The sequence below is a fragment of the Rhododendron vialii genome, chromosome 7a (genome assembly GCF_030253575.1).
Source record: "Rhododendron vialii isolate Sample 1 chromosome 7a, ASM3025357v1".
Lineage (NCBI taxonomy): Eukaryota > Viridiplantae > Streptophyta > Magnoliopsida > Ericales > Ericaceae > Rhododendron > Rhododendron vialii.
The window spans coordinates 17273961-17296720 of NC_080563.1; the positions used below are offsets into that span (position 1 = coordinate 17273961).

At 38.6% G+C, this 22760-nt stretch overlaps 1 protein-coding gene across 1 annotated transcript; it reads left to right on the top strand.

Annotated features, from left to right (window-relative positions):
* Positions 1-11240: 11240 nt before the first annotated feature.
* Positions 11241-12616, top strand: LOC131333813 (protein SENSITIVE TO UV 2-like). Its single transcript, XM_058368573.1, has 2 exons — positions 11241-11429; positions 11959-12616. The coding sequence occupies exons 1-2, from the start codon at positions 11362-11364 to the stop codon at positions 12233-12235; spliced, it is 345 nt and encodes a 114-aa protein (XP_058224556.1). The 5' UTR covers positions 11241-11361; the 3' UTR covers positions 12236-12616.
* The last annotated feature ends 10144 nt before the right edge of the window (positions 12617-22760 follow it).

The window sequence follows — 22760 nt, forward strand, 5'->3', positions numbered from 1 at the left end:
ATATTTATGGAGAGGATTAAAAAGTAGATGATTTGGATGAGGTATTAGAGATAGAAAATAAAATAATACTTGGTTTTGATGGAGCATAAATTCGGAGTATAAGGAAGGATATATGATGTAAAAGGCTATCAGATGACTCATTTACCTTTGCGCATCCCAAACTTAGTTATGCATTACATTAAATATATAAATATAATTGCGAAACCTAATTAATTCAATAAAAAGTTTTGAACAATTAAGCGATAATAAATTAGTTTACTAATTTTAAGACCCCAAATCCGTATAAGAGGGGATAAGAAGAGAATGGGGGATGACTTAATACAGGCAAAATATTGCATCCAAACCAGGTAATAACCATCACATCATGGCCTCATCCGGTAGTACACCTGCCTAATACGGCATTCAATCGAGCCCTTAGCACATTAACCAGGGCAAGCTCTGAGCATAGGCTCGGCGACCGCCTAGGGTCTTCCGTTTTGAGCCCAATAACAGGACCCCAAAATAGTGGAATATATTAAATATTATGTATGCTAACTATTTCACAAGTAGGGCGATGTACCACAGTGTTAAGTTGCCCGCGGTTAGACCATGGGATCTTGAGTTTGATCCCCATCCCGTCTAATTTTTAATGCCACCTTGGTCAAACTCGTGACTTGATTATACTAACGAGATAGCACAACCGTTTTGCCACCAAGCTACAGGTCGGATTTGTTACTTTTGTTTAACAACTAATATATATACTTTAAAATAGGAGGCTCCATATTTAAACATTGCCTAAGACCTTGGAAATCTCAGGACCAGACCTGACATTAACCCACCGAATAACCAGCTCTTCTTTGCCCATTGTTTTGCACTTCTAACCACCCCTCCTCGATAAGTTGTCATGCATATCCAAGGAGTGCCCAGATGTTTGAGCCGGGGAACATTTTAAATTTTGTTATTGTTGCATGTTGTTGTTCTATCTTCCCTTGATTGTTTTATGGTTAAAACAAATTAAATACTAGTTTGACATATATTCTGAATGCTTGTAGTTAAAAGAAAGTATAAAATATTATCCACTCTGATAATGGCTGTTTTGAATTATGAGACTATCAGATCTAATTGCTCTTTATTTAGCTTAGCTTGTTTGTTGTTTGGTTTTGTAGGTTGTCCTTTTGCTAGCCTTGAAATCTTTTGGGTTTCAAGTGGCATACTTGTGATGCTTTCTCTTGCACCATTTAATCTTTGCATCTATTACAATTGATAAATAGAATCTATTTTTTTTCTGTTAAAAAAAAAAAAGATTTAGTGTAACTGAACCCTTAATTTTACTTTGCTTATGGTGCCACGCTTTTAATACTAGATTTGTTCATTTTCTCACGAAAAAATTAACCCTCCATAAATAGATTTTATGTAGTTACACTTCTTCATTAAGATTCTATATCCGATGTACTTATAAGCGGTTGATCTTTGGTATAATGGTGAACAATACCAGTGAACACAACGTTTTATTTTTATTTTTGCTTCTACCCCCAAAAGTATATAAGATGATTGATCCCACTAATGTTCTTATTTTTCAAGTAATTGTTTTTCACTTTATGAGAGAGATCATTCTCTCATAATATATATCACCTTTTAATTCAAAAAATAGCTACTTGTGTGAATTCCCATGTTATATTAGCCCTATCTGAAGATATGAGCTAAATCTTGATCCGTGCTAGGCATAGAAATATATATTCATTACCAAACAGTACAAAGGACTCAAAAGATCCAAACAAGAAGGAAAAAAATGATATATTTTGTGTTCTCCCAATATATTTGTTTCCTTAAGTAATTAGGTTTATCCAAGCATCGAATGCTTTATGCAACCCTATAAATGACAATTAAAAATTTCAATGGAATTGTAAATTCAATATAAATACAATGGAATTGATTTTGATACTCTCCAAATTTAACCAAACTCCCTTGGGGAGTGCCAAAATCGATTTCATATAGGAATTGATTTTGCAGTGCGGTTATCAATTTGGAAAGTGCCAAAATCACTCCCTTAAATGGAATTATACAAACAATTAAGACAAAGATTTTCACCAGGAATCCTAGATTCATCAAGAGAATTATTGATATTCAGTAAATCTAAATTACGATTAGTACAAACCGAATGCATGCTTTCACTACAAGAAAAAGTATGTTTAGTGACGAAAAAGTGGCGACAAAATTTAATTTCGTCGCTAAATGAGTATATTTGGCGACAAAAAAATAAATTCGTCACTGTTTTGATAACTTCCTTGACGAAATTATTTTGTCACCAATTATAACTATTTAGCGACGCAAAAGATATTTTTGTCACCAAAGGCTCCTATTTGGCGACGAATTTCATCGCCAAAAGAGTAAAAAAGGAAACAAAATTATTTTTTGTCGCCAAAGATAACTATTCGGTGACGGAAAAAATATTTTGTCGCCAAATGAACCAATTTGGCGACGAAAAATATTTTCGTCTTCTTTTTACGCTTTCAGTGAGGAAAAATTTATCCTTTGGTGACGAAATTTATGAATTACGCTTTGTCACCAAGTATACTTCGGGCATACCTCTTTGCTCAGAACTTCGATTGAGATAATCTAAATTGGGTTTGAACAATAACATAAAGAGCTATGACTTTCATGTTTATTAAAATTGCTAATTTTAATGTTTAATAGTTCAAAATGGCGTTCAAAATATATTTTAATATTCAATGTATGTGTTATATATTAGATATTTCAAACATATGTTGAAAAGTTTGTGTGGTGTAGTTGGTTAAAGCTTGCGTGCAAAACTTAGGAGACTCGGGTTCAAAACCCCGCAGAAGCAAGAAATTGAGATTTTTTTCACATATAAGAATGTCTTTCATGACGAAAAATTTCGTCACCGATGGGTCACCTTTGACGAGCCAAAGGGAATAATTTGTGACGAAATTTTTTGTCATCAAAAAAGCACAATAGGTGACGAAGAAAATTTCGTCACCAAGTCATTTTTCCGTGACGAAATTTTTCGTCACCAAAAGGCACTATAGGTGACGAAAAATAGATTTCGTCACCAGATAGGAATCCTCGACAACCTTTAGTCGACAAATTTTTTTTCGTCACCTATATTATTTGTGACGAAAAACATACAATTTGCGACGATTTTCATTCGTCACCCAATGCAATTTTTCTTGTAGTGTTTGGTGTTCCAAATCCAGTCAAGGTAATTATGTCAAATAAGAGATTCTCGATCTACTAATCTCCAAAACCAAAAAAGAACGAAAAATAAAACACTAAATCCATTTTTCGCAGTAGGATTTTACAAATAAGTTGCCAAGTGCTCAAAAAAATCCTGAAAAATAAAATTAAAAGTAGGACACCGTAATTGAAGATATACCCGATCTCAAATATCATCATCCCTCCTGCTCTCCACCATATTATAGATAAGTTTTTTTCCAAAAGCCCAACTTGCTGTCCCAAATCCGATCTTTAGGGATGTGTGCAATTTTCCAATAATCCCCACGTTTTAAGTCTCTTTTCAAACTTTTAATCAAGCTATCTGACATGTTAGACAAGTTTAAGAAGTCTTAAGGTTGGTCAGATATTCACTCCCTGAGGGCAACTTCTTCATCGATTTGCAATCGAAGAGACATGCCTCGTCTAGAAGAGGCATTGAGCCTGCCTCCACTCTCACCCATTTTAATCCTTCCATTCAAGTCAGCCATAAACATTTGAGGCTTTGAAACCCACCTACCTTGAAACATAATCCTTCTCCTTCATAAGCCGCCCGTAATTGAAGGCAAACCAAATTGGGCAAGGCTTGAAAGGATTGCAGTGGATCAACATCCCTTAACTTACTCCACCCTAAGCATACTCTCGTCAGGTTGTGAAGTGAATGTATCCAGTGGGGTAGGTCTTGCAAGCATCCTTTTAAAAAGAGTTTCCTAATTCGTCGAGGTGCTGAGGACAACAAATCTAGATCAATGATCTCATCTTCCTCTTTTGCATCAACACACAATGATTGAAGGCTGTTTAGCTTCCCAAGGGATGAACATAGCACCTTTCCATCTTCTTGTGGAAGTCTTAAAATGTGCAACTTCCTCAGTTGAGTCAGCTTCCCAAGCTCCCTCAACACAATGCCTATTTTTACTTCCATTGTCTGCCTCAATATGACATAATTTCTGCAAGGAAGTCAAACTCCCTATTCCTTTTGGGGCTTTGAATCCGGATACATAATGAAAACCATAATAACAACCCGAATTTGTGTCATGACTCAATAACAGATGACGAAGGTATTGCAACTTCAGTATCTCTTGCCGAGCAAAAAAAAACTTCAGTATCTCTTTTGACAACTTTGTAACATATGTCAACTTGTGATCCAATGTTTCTAGTTTCTTGAGGTTTCGAATAGACTTTGGGATCAATTTTACCCCAATTTTACCTCTGTCTCCCTTAAACTTAGATAAGTAAGATGAACTAGCTTCACAATTCCTTCGGGAAATGTCTTCAAATGTGTACCTCTCAAGTCCAACACCATTAATAGACTCGCCCCTTTGCCTAACAACACAACTTTTGACAACATGGACAGTGGATCTTCTATGCTAAACACAAGCAAAGATCAAAGTCGAGTAAAGCAATTGATTTGTATGTCCTCCAAATTAGTGTGTATATCGCGTCGCACCTTCTTGGCACTGGCCAGTGACACAAAGTTTTGCTCTCTCGACTTGGAAACAACTATTTCAGGCCAAAAGTCATGGGCTCGATAACTTTTCAACCTCCCGTCATTCTTTGCCACTTGAACTAAACTCTATTGATTAGCTCATTGACGTACCCCTAAGCGACTTCTTCTTTTGTCATTTGACTCATTTCTGATTTCACTTCTACAAATCCTTCCACCACCCACAACCTAATTAATCTCATGTGGTCAATGTTCTAAAAGTCGCTATTCACTAGTCGGGCGGTCGGCACCTTCGAGCGATTAATCGGATTAATCGATGCATATTAATAAGTAATCGGTGATTAGTCGTTAGTCGGACCTAATCGGATAGGTCCGGCCAACAATTAATCGGTGATTAATCGCCAATTAATTCCTTATTTTAGAACACTGCATGTGGCCAATGAAAAAATCTTCAGGAAAAATACTCAAGTACAGAAAACATAACTTGCGATAGTGATAAGCCCTCAATAGTGTAAATAATAGGGTTTATCTCTCTCATTTTGTCACACACGCACAAAACTTGCTTGATTTGAATGATGTTGCGTGAAAGATGTGTTTTTAGCATTTTCAGGTAAATCGAGTGAATAAGGCATATTTGAAGGCCATGGATATAGCCCCAAATGTGCCTAAGTACCCAAGACCACATGGCGCTCCGCGACTGAGTCCCAAAAGTCATGAAAAGAAGCTTTGAAGCATTCTCGGGATGCCCATTGGTCAAGGGAAGTGAGGGAGATGTGAGGATTTCACCCAAAACCATTCATTTTTTGACCAACTGAGGGTAAAATTGTCATATCTTTTGATATACAAAATATTTTTGATCCAAACCACTTGGATTAGAAAGTAAACTCAACAAGCTTTCCAACGGTTCAAAAAACACCCAAATCCGAGTTTGGGAGTGTCCAGAGCGAGTCCCGCAAAATTGTGCAGAATCTGGCAAATAGGGGGATTGATCCCCCTGTGTATGGGGATCAATCCCCAAGGCCTTTCGCAAACTTTCAGTGGCATTTTTGTAGTTGTTTTGTAAAGGGGGTATATATACCACCCTTAGCCCGATTTTAGGACATCTTCCATTTTCTTTTTCTCTCTCTACCTCCCTTTTAGGTTTAACTCAAAGACCCATATCTAGGGCTTTGATTTTAGCTTTGATCTTGTAATTTCTTCAACAATCATGTAAGTACTCTTAATTTCAATACATGTTTTAGTTGTTAATTTCATTTTTCTTCATGTTTCAAGCATTTCCTTCATCTTTCTTACTTAGTTTATCTCTAATGGAGGGGTAGCCTCCTTGGCTTGGTCATGTGGTGATTTCTACCCCGTGACTTGGGTAGTTTAATGGTTTCTCTCATTTCTTGTGCTCAATGTGGTTTGTGAATGGATTAAATTTATTTTTATGTAACAAAACCTAGGGTTGTTAACCTCTTTGATTATGTGTAGACAATGATTTGATCTCTTGTCACATATAATGCTTAGAGCTATGTCACTTTAGGTGTTTGCCAAAATGCCTCAAAGAACTTGTTGAACTCTAATATTTGGTCTAAATTTAGGGTTGTTAACTTTTTTGATTGTGTGTAAACAAGTCTCCTTGGCACACCCAATGCTTAGAACCATGACACTCTATGTGTTTGATAAAATGCCTAAATGAGTTCCTTTCCATTTCAAAACACTGTTGTATAAGTTAAACTTGATTTTCATGGTTTAATCTTCCGAGTGAGATCAAATGACAATAACTCTCACTTGAGTTATCAAAGAGAAGCATTGAACGGCCTAAGTTATGGGCGGAATGAACCCGTAGACCTTGTCGCTTTTAATTTCTAGTCCATCTTAGTTTTCAATTAAAGTTAGGAGGTAGAGAGAATTTTTATCACTCAAAAGTTGGCCGTCTCAAAGCCGAACCAAAGGTTGGTGGTCTTAACGCTAAAAACCCTTCGTAAATCAAACTTCCGGCCTAGCTCTATTGGTTTCCTGTGGATTCGACCTCAGACTTTCGAGTTTATTATGCTACAACCGACCTAGCCCTACATTTGGGGTGCTCTTTACTACAACACGCTTTGGTCGAGCAAGCATTTTTGGCTCCATTGCCAGGGAATCAATTGGTAGCTAACTTGGAGGTATTGCTTTACACCGCACTGTAAGTATTTCATCTTTTGTTTTTAATTTATATTTTTATCTTTGTAGTAGAATGGCGGTGGCAAATGAGAAAATAATCCCTCCTACCGCCAGTGTTTTACATGTTAAGTCGGGCATGCTTCAAGTGTTGCCTCATTTTCATGGCTTAGCCTCTGAAATCCATGTGCGCATATCATAGAACTTGAGGAGTTTTGCATGAGCGATAAAGTGGCTTTACTTATGTTATTTCCATCATCTTTGAAAGACAGGGCTAAGAGTTTGTTTCATTCATTGAACCCAGGATCAATAGTTACATGGCAAGATATGGAAAATTAAAATTTCAAAAAGTCTTCCCCAATGCATGAGACTCATATGCTCCTATGATTTCAAAGTAAGCATGTACTGTGCTGCCGTCGATCGTGCATGGCAGAGCGAGGTGGAGAGGAACGGTTTTGGAATAACGGTTATTCTGGTGGATACATTTGTGGTTTGGCCATAGTCACCGCATAAGTGAAGGGGGTGGGAAGACACTAATTGTTCACCGTGTACAAATATGTTCCACATAAGCCTCCTGTTATAAACATAGTCTATTTCTGTCCATTTCTTGACAGAAGGGTAACATTGAATTTCATTATACACCATAAGGATAAAATTGAAACCAAAAAATTTGTAAGGTCGAAAATGAAACGGGTACACTTTTATAGGAACTAAATAAGTAGATAAGCCTATATTATATCATTGCTAATGGTGTGTGTTTTTTTTTTTTTTTTTTTCAGGAAATAAAAAACTGAGGTATTATTTTCTCATTACTTTGTTAAAGACAGAGGGTCCTCAAAATCAGTTTTGTGGAAAAACCGTGTTATTTGGTTTTGTATTTTGCCCCCAACTTGTTTGGATATCTTATTCCACTATTTCTATTGGTTGCTCTCATAATTGGACTTTTGGTATTAATATCTGTTCACGGTTGTGGCCAGTTGAACGGAGTCTTGTAGCTCTCGGCCGGCCTTGGTAAAAAAACAAACTGATCCTTCCTCCATCCCCTTTTTAAAGTCAAGTATTTCATTTTGGGCTGTCCTTTAATAAGTGTCCATTTTGTAAAGTTAGTGGGTAAAAGTTGATACATTTTCCAATTTGCCCCTATAAGTAGATTCCATTTTGAAAAGTTAGTGAGTAAAAGTGTAATGATATATCCATAGAGGGTAAGTAAGAAAAGTGGAGATAAAAGTTGATGTGAAATATGTAATGATGATATTTTCTTAATAAGTTGGAGTTACGTAATAAAACACTTAAAAAGGGACGGAGGAAGTACAATTTTTCTTTGGTGAACAAAGGCAATAGGACATTCATTGCTGTTGTCTTGAAATTGGGAAAGGAAAACTGCTTGTTATTTTGTTGGTGACTTAAAACAGTATTTCTTCGTTTTGACGTGGTTAATGGGGAAAAAATATATTCTGTTTTTACTTCCCCTGGATTTGTTCATTTTCGAGTTAACTCTTTTATATATTGGGGTTTATATCTCAGTTGCTTTATCTAAATTTTAAATTCTTGATACTTGTGTTTGATCTTAAGGCTCTGTTTGGAACTTAGGGAAAGAAAAGGAAAAGAAAGGAAAATTAAAAAAATTTCCTTCCTATTGTTTGGTTGGGAGGAAAAGAGGGAAGAAAATAATAATTTTAAGTTTTGAGAATAGTAAATTTTCCCTTCCTTTTTCCCCTCATTTTCTTTTCTTTTCCTTTCTTTTCTTTTCCGCATGTTCCAAATAGAGCCTAATTTTCAGGAAAGTATGATAAGAGCATATGGAGATTTACTTTTTGTTGGTGGAAGTGTTTGGTGATTGTTTCCACACAGGATGGTGTCTGCAATCGCCTTGCAAAATAATGGACTGTAGTTGTCTGGAGTGTGGCCATCATGCGATTAACCGATGTCCATGGTTTTAAGTTTTAAGGAAAATTTTGTTTACTTTTATGTTGCAAGGTTTCGTGCGTACACCATGTTTGGTTACAAGAAGAATGCCATATGCCTATAGAGCTAAATAGTTTTATATATGATCGATCAGAAATGATAAGTTCGTGCTAAGGGGAAAAAAAAAGAACTATTTGGCTTTGGCATCAGTCAGTCATGCGCGACTTGGCCTCGGATGGATAAATTGTTTGGCTTCGGCCTCAATTAGTCATATGCGACTCGACTTCAAATCATTGGATTGTTTGGCTTCTGGAGTTGTTTTCTCGGCTTCGGCCTTAACACGGTTCGACCTCGATCCTGTGTTTGGTCAGCTCGGCGGATACAGTTTCTGTACTCGGTTCTGTTAAGCCAATTGGTTTCAGAAATAGATCTAACATTGGGAATACCTGTGATGCTATTGTCCCTAGTAGTTTGATCATAGCTATTTGGTGCGCCAACAGTGGTTTATGTGAGAACAAGTTTCTCTCATTTAGAAAATGATGAGTAGGATAGGCAAGTGGTCCCATAGTGAAAGGTTCACGTGACACAGACTTCTGTCAATAAGTTGAAAGAAGCACTGAACCATTGGATTTAATTCACACTAATGTGTATAATTTAAAGTTTACCTTCGATTGTGGGGTTGTCTCCTGTGGATGTAAATCTTCACTCAGAGCGTTCCCATTACAATAAGCAAATAGGTGTGGATAAGCCAATTTAACAACAATACTCAAAAAAATACCTCACATTGTAATAAGCAAAGTTACAAATCTTTTGGCAAATAACCATGCAAATTTCACCCATTCCATAATCAAACTTAACAACTTTTACCAATAACCAAAACTCAATAACCAAACTCAACACTCAATAACTCAAAAACACCTCACCTTGGAATCGTCTCATCGAGATGAATAATTTGGTGTAGTCGGGTGCGTGATTAGAACTCGTTTCCGATTGGACAAATGTGCATTGTGTATTGTGGGGGGTTTTTTTAGTTAGAGATGCAAAAATAACAAATGTAGAGGTGCAGGTTGTTAAGTTTGATTATGGACTAAAAGGATAATCAAATGCTAACGTAGCACATTTTGGTTATTAGTTTTGATTATTACCATTGCGGATGCTCTTATCCAAGAATTTGGTGGAAAGCATATCCCTATTGGAGTATTCTTATATAATTGCGAGTCTAACGTACCTGATGAGTTGTACGAGGCCTGATATAGCCTATTCAGTTGGCAGGCTGAGTAGATATACGAGTATTCCAAGGCATGAATGTCGAAAAGCGATAGCCAAAGTACTATGTTACTTGAGGTATACTTGTGATTTGAGATTGCACTACACTAAATATCCAGCTGTACTAGAAGGGTATTGTGATGCAAACTGGATATTAGCTAGGAAAGACTCAAAATCCACAAGTGGATTGCGGGGTCTACGATGGAATTTGAATTCATTGCCTTAGATAAGGCAACTGAAAAAGCAAATAATTGGCTACGCCATTTTCTAGGAGATACTCCAAGATAGTCGAAACTTGTGCCAGCAATTTGCATATATTGCGATAGTCAATCAGCAATTGGAAGGGGATATAGTAATATGTATAATGATAAGTCTAATAAGTCTAGACATATCTGTCGTAAATACAATACCATTAGACAATTGCTCTTAACTGGGGTTGTTTCTATTGACTATGTGAAGCCAAATGACAACATTACGGATATGCTAACCTAAGAGTTAAACATAGAGCTAGTTGATAAAGCATCGAGGGGAATGGAGCTAAAGCCTACTACGCTCAAGTTACCGTAACCGAAAATCCAACCTAGCTGACTAGAGATCCGAAGAACTAGGTTCAATGGGACAACCTACTTGCGAATAACAGAGAATGATCACTAAGGAGACAATCAGATAGACATGATCTCCTGCCCATTCCTATGGTTTGCTATGGTGTGTAACAGTGATGCCTACAATGAGAAGAGGTTGGATGTAGTTCTTAATGATTCTTATAGGCTAGAATGCTAGATAGGTGGGGTATAGCAGGATACCCCTTATAAGGAGGTCACCTGTGTGAGTATGAAGTTGTTGAGAATATAAATAATAAAATTGCCTCTCTCTCTAACAGTTTAAGCTTTTAGATGAGTTGGTAGTCAATAATCCAATATGGTATCAGAGCAGGCAATAGATTCTGTGTTTGAACCTTACCACCTACCTAATGATTAAAATTTACTCATGTTTAGCTCACTTATTGTTTACACCATATTTCACCAGGGAAAAATTGGTAAACACTTATGGAAAAGAGTCTGGCTACACGTGAGGAGGCATGTTGAGAATATAAATAATAAAATTGCCCCTCTCTCTAACAGCTTAAACTTTTAGATGCGTTGGTGGTCAACAATTCAATAGAAGTGAAGCCGCTTCTATGAGAATTTAGGAAGGCAAAAAATCTCAAGGAAATATATATACTTGAATATCACGTGATGCACAATTTCATCTTTGTCAAATTTTCTAGACTGAAACTTCGCAGGAGCGCTGTTACTCCATTGGCTTTCTTAGCATCTTCAGGGAAATCGGGTTTTGAAATTCTGCTGGGCAAGAGGCTTCCAAAAAGGACCAGTTTTCTTGCACTGATTTTGAAAATGGTGGTATCAGAAATGGACACAGAAGAAGTCAACTCTTCTGTGCCACCTGAAATTTTTCGAGAAAGGTGAGGTGATTATTATTTAAGGTGCTTTTGTTTGACCGCTTGTGATAGCTCGGTACATTTTACACGACAGATGTCTCAAGTATGGATGCATGTAATTTCGAATCATTTGTTGATTTCCCTTTTTACCTCTTCCCTAATATGGTCATTTAGACTTCTCATAGAAGATTCTTCATTTCTTAGTTATTTTATTTGGTGTATGGGTCTGGATTCCTTTTGCGTTAATATTCTCTCACATTGATGCTTATTATGAAGTTTTTTTTTTGTGAAACGGTAACGAAGTTTATTATGAAGTAGAGAGCGGAGTCATTTGAATTTGATTGGGGAATTCAGACTTCCCCCTAGATACTTTCATATCCTATGATATTCTTGTTTTAGTCATCGGTATTGCAGTAGTATTTCATTCATGGAAACAGTTGGGATACAAGGCTGAAAATTTTGTCAATGTTGAGCAGATACTTCTGTTCAATGTTTCTGATTCCGTTTATCTGGTTTTAGACATGCCGCTTATTGGGCCAATTTTCTTCTGCAGAACTTTACTAATCCGAGAGGCACTTATCCTTTTGAATCGACTTGTATCCAATCCTCAATACTCCACTCCCGTTTTGCGAATATTAACCAACAGTAGAGATACGGCCTGCTTGACTGTCGATATCACAAAGAGATTATCCTGTTCTGATAAGTGGTTGTGGCAGCACGACAGCACAGCTCGGCAGATGAGGGAGTCCAAAATTGTGGTCTTGGCTCGAGTTTTTAGGAAAAGGGTTTTTACATTTTTGGGTTATACCATGTCCTGGACTTCTTCATGACATACGCTTTCTAGAAAATGGAAGGTGAGCCACAAATCTATTAATGATTGTGTTCCTTTGAAGAGAAAAAAAGTGACTCGAGCTGAAAGAATGTGTAGCAGTTTCACCTGTGTGGTCCTTCGTGTCTTCCATTGCACCCGATGACAGCTCTCACCGGCAGAGCCTATTCAGAAGCTGTAATACCAGAGGGAGTCAACTACTTCAAGCTTTTTAATTTGTGACTTTTCCATCTGGGGCATTGTGTGAATTATGTTGGTCCAGTTGTATGTTATATGCGTACATATGCTTGTACTTGCTGTGGAAAATAGTACACTGTGTATCTGAGTGGTAAACTCATATGCCGTTAATGAGAATGCGCTCGGTCCTATTGTATTGGTGAGTTATCATCACGCAGTTGATATATTTACAAATGTTATCGAGTGATGAGGAATCGGTGGCGGTGAGGTGTTTTGGTTCCATAAGCTCTGTTGGCGTGAGTTGTCAATCAAGGGACAAAATCAGTGGGATAGCAACAAATCAGTGAGATTATATAATTAACCATAATTGTAAAGGTCATCCATGATTATAGCCATAAAATCTGTATAGCCAAGAATAGGATTGTTACTCTCTATATATATAGGGACAATATCTCTGTAAATTATTATTGAGAAAGAAATAAAATTGACATGGTATCAGAGCTACACAATCTCTGATTCTCGGTTCACATTGATCCCTACCCATAGTCTACTTCCGCCACTACCATCCCAAATGGGAGACACTAAAACTTCGGTGAAGTCCGATGACTCTCTTACTGACCCTAATACACTACTCTCTGAATTATTCACCACCATAATGGCCGAGGTTCTGTCCAAAACCCAGGCCCCGACCGTGATCCCTGAACCTGCTGCTGTCCCGATTGGCATCAAGTTAGATGGTTCTAACTATGCTTTATGGTCCCAAGTTGTCGAGATGTACATCTCCGGCAAAGACAAGTTGGGCTACATCAATGGCGAGTTACCCCCGCCATCTCCGACTGACCCATCCTTCCGCAAATGGCGCATTGACAACGCCATTGTCAAAGGCTGGTTGATCAACTCCATGGATCCGGCGTTGATTGGCAACTTCATTCGATTTCCCACGGCCAAACTGGTCTGGGATTCTGTGGCTACCACTTACTTTGATGGTAGTGATACTTCTCAAGTCTACGATCTCCGGCGCCGTGTCTCTCGTCTCCGCCAAGCAGGTGGCTCTCTTGAAAAATATTACACCGACTTGCAAGGCCTCTGGCGTGAGATTGATTTTCGACGCCCCAATCCGATGGAATGCCCTGCTGATATTCAATGCTATAATAACCTCATCCAAGAAGAACGAGTGTACGTATTCTTGGATGTTCTTGACGACAAGCTGGACAATATTCGCAACGATGTGTTGCAGATGCACCCATTTCCCACCGTGGAGCAAGCTTATGCCCATGTCCGCAGGGAGGCCCTTCGCCGGGCCGTGATGAATGCCGGTGACCATGAGTCTCCTCCTGGGGCAGTGCTTGCTTTGCGAGGCCTCAAACTTGGACCGTCGGGTTCATCTGGATCGGTCTCTCAGCATAATGGGAAATCTTCCGCTAAGACCCGTACCCCATCCGATGGTCTCAAATGTTCTCATTGCCACAATACGAAGCACACACGTGAAAACTGCTTCCAGCTGCTTGGGTATCCCGATTGGTGGCATGAACTCCAAGCCCGAAAAAAACGAGACGCCACTGGTATAGTTGAAGGCACGGGAAAGGCTGCTGTGGTGGCAGCCGAACCTCATCTCTCTCTTATCCCGCCCTCTTCTATGGATCTAGGTAACCTCTGTCATGCCTTACTTAGTCACCGTCAAGATATGGACAGAAGTGATTGGCTTCTCGACTCCGGGGCCACGGATCATATGACCTTTGATCATGCGGATTTCTCTCGTCGCTCATCTCCAAGGCGTACCAGTATTGCTAATGCTAATGGTGTGGTCTCATCTGTCACAGGGGCAGGATCTGTGACCCTATCACCCTCTCTTTATTTATCCAATACTCTTCTTGTTCCCTCATTATCCCACAAGTTATTATCTGTTAGCCAGATTACTACCGATCTAAACTGTGTGGTGCTAATGTTTTCCGATTTTTGTCTTATTCAGGATATTCTCACCAAGGAGATAATTGGGCGTGGTACTAAGAGGGGGGGATTTTGGAAGATTTCAGTTCGGGTCATGCGCATCATGTGTCTTCTTCACCTGGCTCCAAAACTCAACAGATTTGGTTGTGGCATCGTCGTTTGGGACATTCGTCATTTGGGTACTTACAACATGTGTTTCCGAATTTATTTTCCAACGTAAAGGCTTCTGAATTTCACTGTGATATTTGTATTTTATCCAAAAGCCGCCGTGTTCCTTATCCATTAAGCATGAATAAAAGTGATACACCTTTTGCTTTAATTCATTCTGATGTATGGCGACCCTCTCCTTTATCTATTGTTTCTGGTATACGTTGGTTTGTGCTATTTGTTGATGACTGCTTCGTTTGCTCCGATGTAATGGAATAACGCCCCAAGCGTAGGGCCTAAAACGTCTGTTGAAGCATAATAAACCGGAAATCCGGGATCGTACCCAAGGGAATAATTATATGGCTTGATCGGATTTGTAGATGCAAGTAGGGGCTTTCGGCTTTAAGACAGCCAACTTTGTTTTACTTTAACGGTGAAAATAAAAGGGCTAAATTAAAAAGGAATTAACTAGAGAAAAGATAGGCTAAGTCTAGGAATTATTAACACCCAAGACCCGAGCTAAATCACACTTTTCACCCAACTACACAATTTAAGATACTTGGTTAAAGTTCTCAAATTGGAAAATAAAATGATTTGAGAATCAAGCTAGCTCTAGAATTCATTTGGCAAATACCTCGTGCGAAAGAGCTCTAAGCATCATGTGTGGTGGGTAGGCGAAGCTCCCACCTACACATGATCAAAGAGGTTAACACCTCGGTGATTTGACAAACAAATCCGAACCCCACATTAATTTTCAAATCAAAGTTTAAAGCTTTTTTGGGTGCAAAATGCAATTTTCGCCCGAGTCATGAGGTGCTAATCACCCCATGACCTAACCCTTGAAACTACTCACTCATATCTAGAGAGATAAAAGCAAGTAAAAATCTACTCAACATAATTGAAAAGCAACACTAGAAGAAAATTAGAGATTAAGATAGATCGGGAGAAGATAAACAACTTTAATTAAGGTAACAATAACAAAAAGTAACAACTAAGGGCAGAAAATTAAAAGATAAGTGCTGGAAAAATGAAAAACAACAAGAACGCTCAAGAACAATTTGAATCTAGATCTAGATCTAAAATTAGGTAAGCAAATCTAATTCTACATACTATCTATCTACTTGTTGTACAAAACAATGAAATAAGCTTTTATACTTCTAAGCTCTGCGCCTGGAATATTCCCTAGATGCTCCGAAAATCCCGTGCTAAGCCCCTCGGCATCGATGGCAACGGCCTTAGAAAGCTCTGCTATGGGGCTCGGCATCGATGTAAAACATTTCATTCCATCGATGCCGAGGTCGTTAAGGGGCTGGACCACTAAGGGGCTCGACATCGATGTAACAAATGGCATCCCATCGATGCCGAGCTCAATAGCTCAGAATTCTGCCTTGGCTGCCTTCCTCTTGCTCGGGCAATGACAGGTTCTGCTCGGGCAAATCATCTTCTGCCTTGGCCATCCAGCTTCTGCTCGGGCAAACCTCCACATCATCTTATTTTCATTCTCTCATTCTCTAAACTTAAGTAAAGATTGCATTTTAAACATTTCTTTTACCTTTTCTTTACTTTAATTTATTTAATGAAAATAAGGAAGTACCCCCCATTTGGAAACAATGGCATTACAAGAATTTTGAGATTTCAATCCAATCAAAATGTTGACCCCCAGCTTTTAGTGTAAAACAGAAAACAGCACACTTTTCTATCGAATAAATGGCTCAAAATATGACCTTAATCTTTGAATAAAACCTTGCAATTTTGAAGTTGCTCTTAGAAAAATTCAAGGATCAATTACCGCCATTTTTTATCTCGAAAATCGATATTTTTTCGAAAAGTGATTTTTCCATACTTAGACAGATTTTCAGGGGCCGACAGGGTCTTCATTGGTTCCTCGGGTATTTGGACGCACTCGGGCCATGGATGATGTCAAAATATGCCTTATTCACATAATTTACCTGAAAGCACTAAAAACATAACTTATGAGTAAACGCAATCAAGAAGTAACTAATTAAGCGATGAAATTAACTAAAACTAGATACTAGCGCACCCTGCATTGCATTAACGGGTGCTTATCAATGACTGCACCCGAATGACCTGGCTATATTTGTTGAAACATAAGGGCGAAGTGTTTAGTGTCTTTCAGTCATTTCATGCTATCGTTAAGACCCAGTTCTCCGCTCAGATCCGAATTCTCCGCTCAGACAATGGTGGTGAATATGTTAATCACCATTTTCATTCCTATTTCCAACAACAAGGTCTTCTCCACCAGACCACATGTTCCGGCACCCCTCAGCAAAATGGGGTTGCTGAACGGAAGAATCGACATATCCTTGAGACTGCCCGGGCCCTCCTTCTAAGCGCTCATGTCCCCACATGCCATTGGCCCAATGCAGTAACTACTGCAGTACATTTAATCAACCACCTTCCATCAAAAGTCTTAGATCTTAAGACTCCACTACAATGCTTATTACCATCGGTCTCTCTACCTTTGGTCCTCATGCTCTCTCCTCGCATATTTGGGTGTGTGGCGTATGTTCACGTTCCTAAAAACCAACGCACCAAACTCGATCCATGTGCTCTTCGGTGCCTCTTCTTGGGATATGCTGCACATCAAAAGGGCTACCTATGCTATGATCCTGCTACCAGGCGTAACTATGTGACTATGGATGTCACCTTTTTGGAGTCTGAACTATTCTATCCGTCTTTAGCACCCACTTCTTCTCTTCAGGGGGAGACAATAGATGAAGAGTTGAATTGTCTGAGCTTTGATTGGCTTGAAAATCAGAATGACACACCGATAATTGGCGAGGAATCAAGGGATACATCTTCAGGGCCAGGCATGCCCTCTGAATCTAGAGGGCCCTCGGCAACTGAGACCACACCATCAGGAGAAGAACCAGAATCCCCCCATCTTTCAGTACCTACAGACCCTTCTCCCGAGAATATTCCTGAGGTAAGCAATTTCACCACCACCTCCCTTATGAATAATATGGATACTCTTACTAGATATACTCTACCTTTCAGGCATAATCGTTGTAAACCACCAAATAGATACTCTCCAGACATTGAGGAAAGAAGGTCAAGGTATCCAATTGCCAATTATGTTTCCACCGGAAAGCTCTCTGGACCTCTCAAGAAATTCGCACATGAGCTCTCTGCATGTCATATTCCTACTACAGTCCAGGAAGCATTAGTGGATCCCAAATGGACTCAGGCAATAGAGGAAGAAATGGAGGCACTACTAAAGAATCAAACATGGATCTTGGTTCCACTGCCCAAAGGGAAGAGAACAGTTGGATGCAAATGGGTCTTCTCGGTTAAACACAAGGCAGATGGAACTATAGAACGATACAAAGCAAGGCTAGTCGCGAAGGGATCCACTCAAACGTATGGCGTAGATTATCAAGAAACCTTTTCACCCGTGGCCAAGTTAAATACAGTTAGGGTCCTGTTATCTCTCGCAGCAAACTTAGATTGGCCGTTACATCAGTTTGATGTGAAGAACGCATTTCTCCATGGCGACCTTGAAGAAGAAGTCTACATGGATACTCCTCCAGGCGACACCACTTCCGCAGGAACTGAAGTTGTACGCAAATTGCAGAAAGCACTATATGGATTGAAACAATCACCTCGAGCATGGTTTGGGCAGTTTAGTCTGGCAATGAAAAAGTATGGTTTCCACCAAAGTAATTCAGATCATACATTATTTCTGAAGCATCAACATGGCAAGGTAACAGCTTTGATTGTGTATGTTGATGACATGATCATCACAGGGGATGATACGGAGGAGATTGCTAAACTTCAGAAGCAATTGACGACTGAATTCAAGATGAAGAATCTAGGAGGTTTGAAATATTTCTTGGGAATAGAGGTTGCTAGATCACGGGGAGGTATATTTCTTTCCCAACGAAAATATATATTGGATTTGCTATGTGAAGTTGGAATGTTGGATTGTAAGCCAGCAGACACTCCAATCATTCTAAACCATAAGCTTGGAGAATATCCAAACCAAATACCAACAGACAAGGGAAAGTGCCAGAGACTGGTTGGTAAACTGATTTACCTATCACATACCCATCCGGATATTGCTTACGCAGTGAGTGTAGTGAGTCAATTCATGCACCAACCCAGTAAGGACCATATGGAAGCAGTGATACGGATTTTACGGTATCCAAAATCTTCTCCTGGGAAAGGGCTTATGTTCTCGAAAAATAATCATCTCAGAATTAATGGTTATACAGACGCAGATTGGGCAGGGAATGCCACAGACAGAAGATCCACCTCAGGCTACTTCACGTTTGTCGGAGGGAATCTTGTTACATGGAGAAGTAAGAAGCAAAAGGTAGTGGCATTATCAAGTGCTAAAGCAGAGTTCCGTGGAATGGCCAAGGGACTTTGTGAACTCTTGTGGCTCAAAAGACTTCTAACCGAGATTGGAATTTCTCATACCTCCGAGATAGACCTCTTTTGCGATAACAAGGTAGCTATCGCCATTGCTCAAAATCCTATTCAGCATGACCGTACCAAACATGTGGAGGTTGACAGACACTTTATCAAAGAAAATCTCGAAGCTAAGGTAATTCGGTTTCCATTCGTGAAATCGGAAGACCAACTGGCGGATATTCTTCCAAAGGCAGTGTCAAGCAAAGATTTCTACAACTCACTTGACAAGTTGCGCATTGAAGATTTGGATGCTTCCACTTGAGGGGGAGTGTTGGCGTGAGTTGTCAATCAAGGGACAAAATCAGTGGGATAGCAACAAATCAGTGAGATTATATAATTAACCATAATTGTAAAGGTCATCCATGATTATAGCCATAAAATCTGTATAGCCAAGAATAGGATTGTTACTCTCTATATATATAGGGACAATATCTCTGTAAATTATTATTGAGAAAGAAATAAAATTGACAAACCAATTTATAAGCTTTTCTCACCGTGCACTCGTTCAATGGGATAATATAACGACAAATCATATAAGATGCTTTGTACTTCAATTTGGAAAATAATCTGACAAGAGGATTGGATCAACGTTTCATCAGGATCAGGTATGATTTTATTCTTGTTCTTTTTTGTTTCCGAATAACATTGAACAAATGGTGACATTAAAATCAGTTAGAATGACCTGGGCGTAAATCGACTATTTTGATTTTTGACTTGGTCCTATATATTTATTTTCATCTATGGGTGATGGATACCTAGTTTGCCAACTTTTTTCTTCCGCTCTGTTTGTATTAATGCGGGGGGGGGGGGGGGGGGGGGGGGGGGGGGGAGGGAGAGAGAGAGAGAGAGAGATCAGTTGTATGAACTCCAACACATGCATATGTAATTTTTTTTTTTGGGATAAGCAGAATAACAAACGTACTTGTACTTGCACAAAACTTAAGCTATTAGATGAGTTGGTGGTTAAAAATTTAATACTTGACCCATTTTGAATCTTTTGTTGTTGTTCTATCCTCCCTTGATTGTTTTATGGTTGAAACAAATTAAATACTAGATTTAAAATATATTCTGAATGCTTGTAGTGAAAAGACAGTATAACATATTATCCACTTTGATAAGGACGGTTTTCAATTATAGGACTACCAGATCTGATTGCTCTTTATTGAGCTTGTTTGTTGTATGGTTTGTTGGTTGTCATTTTGCCAATCTTGAAATCTTTTGGATCTCGGGTGGTATTGTCACACCCCAAAATGAGAAGTGACCGGCCATGAACCACAAGACCAAAGCTCGTAGAACATGCAGCCTAAAAAGAAATTTTATAAAAACTCTCAAGCAAAGATCCACCAAACAGTCAACCATTTTTGTTTATTCAGAACATCCCAAGCCAATAAATTCCACAAAAAGAATGGGGTACAAACATCCCATGAACCAAATAAAATCCAGTGATCCAACAGTAATAAAAGAATCTAGATGTCTGACAAAATGTTTCAAATGCGGAAGCGATTAATAAAATAAAAATATGAAGAGACACCCTAAGGAGGTCAAACTTAAAGAAGTCCCCGAGATGCCGCCAGAGTCCTCCTAACTGCCCAACTTGCCTGAAAAAGAAGTTGGAATAAATCCGTCAGCTGACGAGCTCAATGAGTAGCAAAGCATGTATATTAAATACAGTTCCAAAACAGGGATCAAAATAATTTACCATGTCAACATAAATTTGGCATATGCGGTGAACAACAAAATAATCCATTAATCCAATTAACGATTCATCCGATAAGTCTTAACGGTGATCACCATACAACCTCCAACAACAATGGGGAACCACAACCAAAATCAATAGTACCAAGTGCCAATGAATAAATGTCTCATAATTGGATCCAATATCGAATCATAGAGTCACCACGAGTAGGCAGCCCGTGGAACTTTTCCCTAAGAACGATCCGGTCAATAACAACCGTTGAGCATTAGAGTCACTGGCCTAATCCGGTCTCTTCCCTAATGGCCAGAGTCACCCGCACACAGAGGATTAATTTCCCTGGACTTCAAAAATATGTTCCCATCAATATCCACAAAGTTCTCACCAAAAGATTATTTGAACAACAAATGGTTTCACCAATCCACATGCCAATTTCAAGAACCAAATAAAATAAATACATGTTCCCAATTTCAATCATTAATTTTCTAAAACAATAATTTAAGGAATACGAGAAAGTTCGCAAATACGTAACATGCTTAACCACTCACCTGGATCCAAAGCAAATGCAATCGAACACCAAAAAGGAAGCTAACCTGAACAATAGAACAATACGAAATGACAAACTAATCAAAGCTTAGTACTGACTCGACAAACTAAGAATATCAGATCTATTAAATTCTTAATCCCCACCCAAATCCTAAATTACTATAATTAGCCACCAAATTGTTAAACCTTATTTTCAATTCCAAACCATCGGTAACCACCACCTACAAATCCCAACTTCATGCACCCAAACCACGTGCGTACAACACACCACTCATCTTGATCTCCATTCATAACTTCTACCGTCACAAACCGTGCACACTCGCACCGTCTCTCTCTAGCCGGCACCCACCAAATCAACATAGAATAATTTTCATCCAATTATCTTGCTACTGAACCGAACTTTGAGTAGTGAAGCAATAAGATTAATTCGAAACTTACCACGATTGAAGACGAGTACAAGGGCGACCTCGAAACCTTTGACTGCGCTGCTCTTTCCTTCTCAACGTTCTCTTAAAAGTAACCCTAATCAAACTTATGAATATCAGTCTAAGTAAACCCTCTTATAAACTTCCCACTAACAACGTGGCACGCACCCTAAATTTTAGCTGATTAGTTAATTAGAATTTACGTATATAAAAAGGCAGAAATACGTTTTCTTATATACACGGCCATCCAACTAATACCAATTTATAGAAAATTACCTTCCAGTACCAGTATTTATCCAAAATTAATTACATACTACAAAGATTACAATCATGACAACAATACCCATAGCGCTCGCAAAATAATTATTTGGGACCCAACCATAACACACATATAATAAATGGCTACGTCGTTAATTAAATAAATAAAAATTCTAGGCCGTAACATCCTTCCCCCCTTGAAATAAATTTCGTCCTCGAAATTTCTACTAACCTCGCTCATTCATACAAATATGGGTCCTTCTTGCCATCTCCTGATCATTACGTTCTCATGTGGCTACTTCAAGCACATGATTGCACCACAGCACTTTAACCAATAGAATCATTTTATTGCGAAGAACCTTCTCTTTCGTATCAAGTATCTCAACAGGTTTCTCATGGTAGGTTAAATCATCTTGAACTTGTAGTGGCTCATTATCAATAACATGGGACGGACTATTCAAATCTCTCCTCAACATCGACACATGAAAAATATTATGAACTTTAGCCAAACATGGCAGTAATGCCAAATGATAGGCCACCTCAACTATCCTTTCCAAACCTCAAATAGCCCAATATAGTGAGGACTCAACTTTTCCTTTTTGCCAAACCGAATAATCTCTTTCTATGGGGATACGTTAAGAAATACAATATCTCTACTTACAAACTCCAAATCCCTCCAATGACTATTCGAAAAAAGTATCTCTTACAATATGACCAGAAATTTAACTAGCCCAATCTATTTAAAAAATTAATCAACCAACCATGTCAATCAAATTAAGACTACCAGAATTATAAAAGGATGTCAAAATAATACTAGTCACTAGCTTTCCATCATTTCAAAAATATTCATAGGGCCATCTAATACTCCAAATCCCTCCTACGATTATCTATAAAAC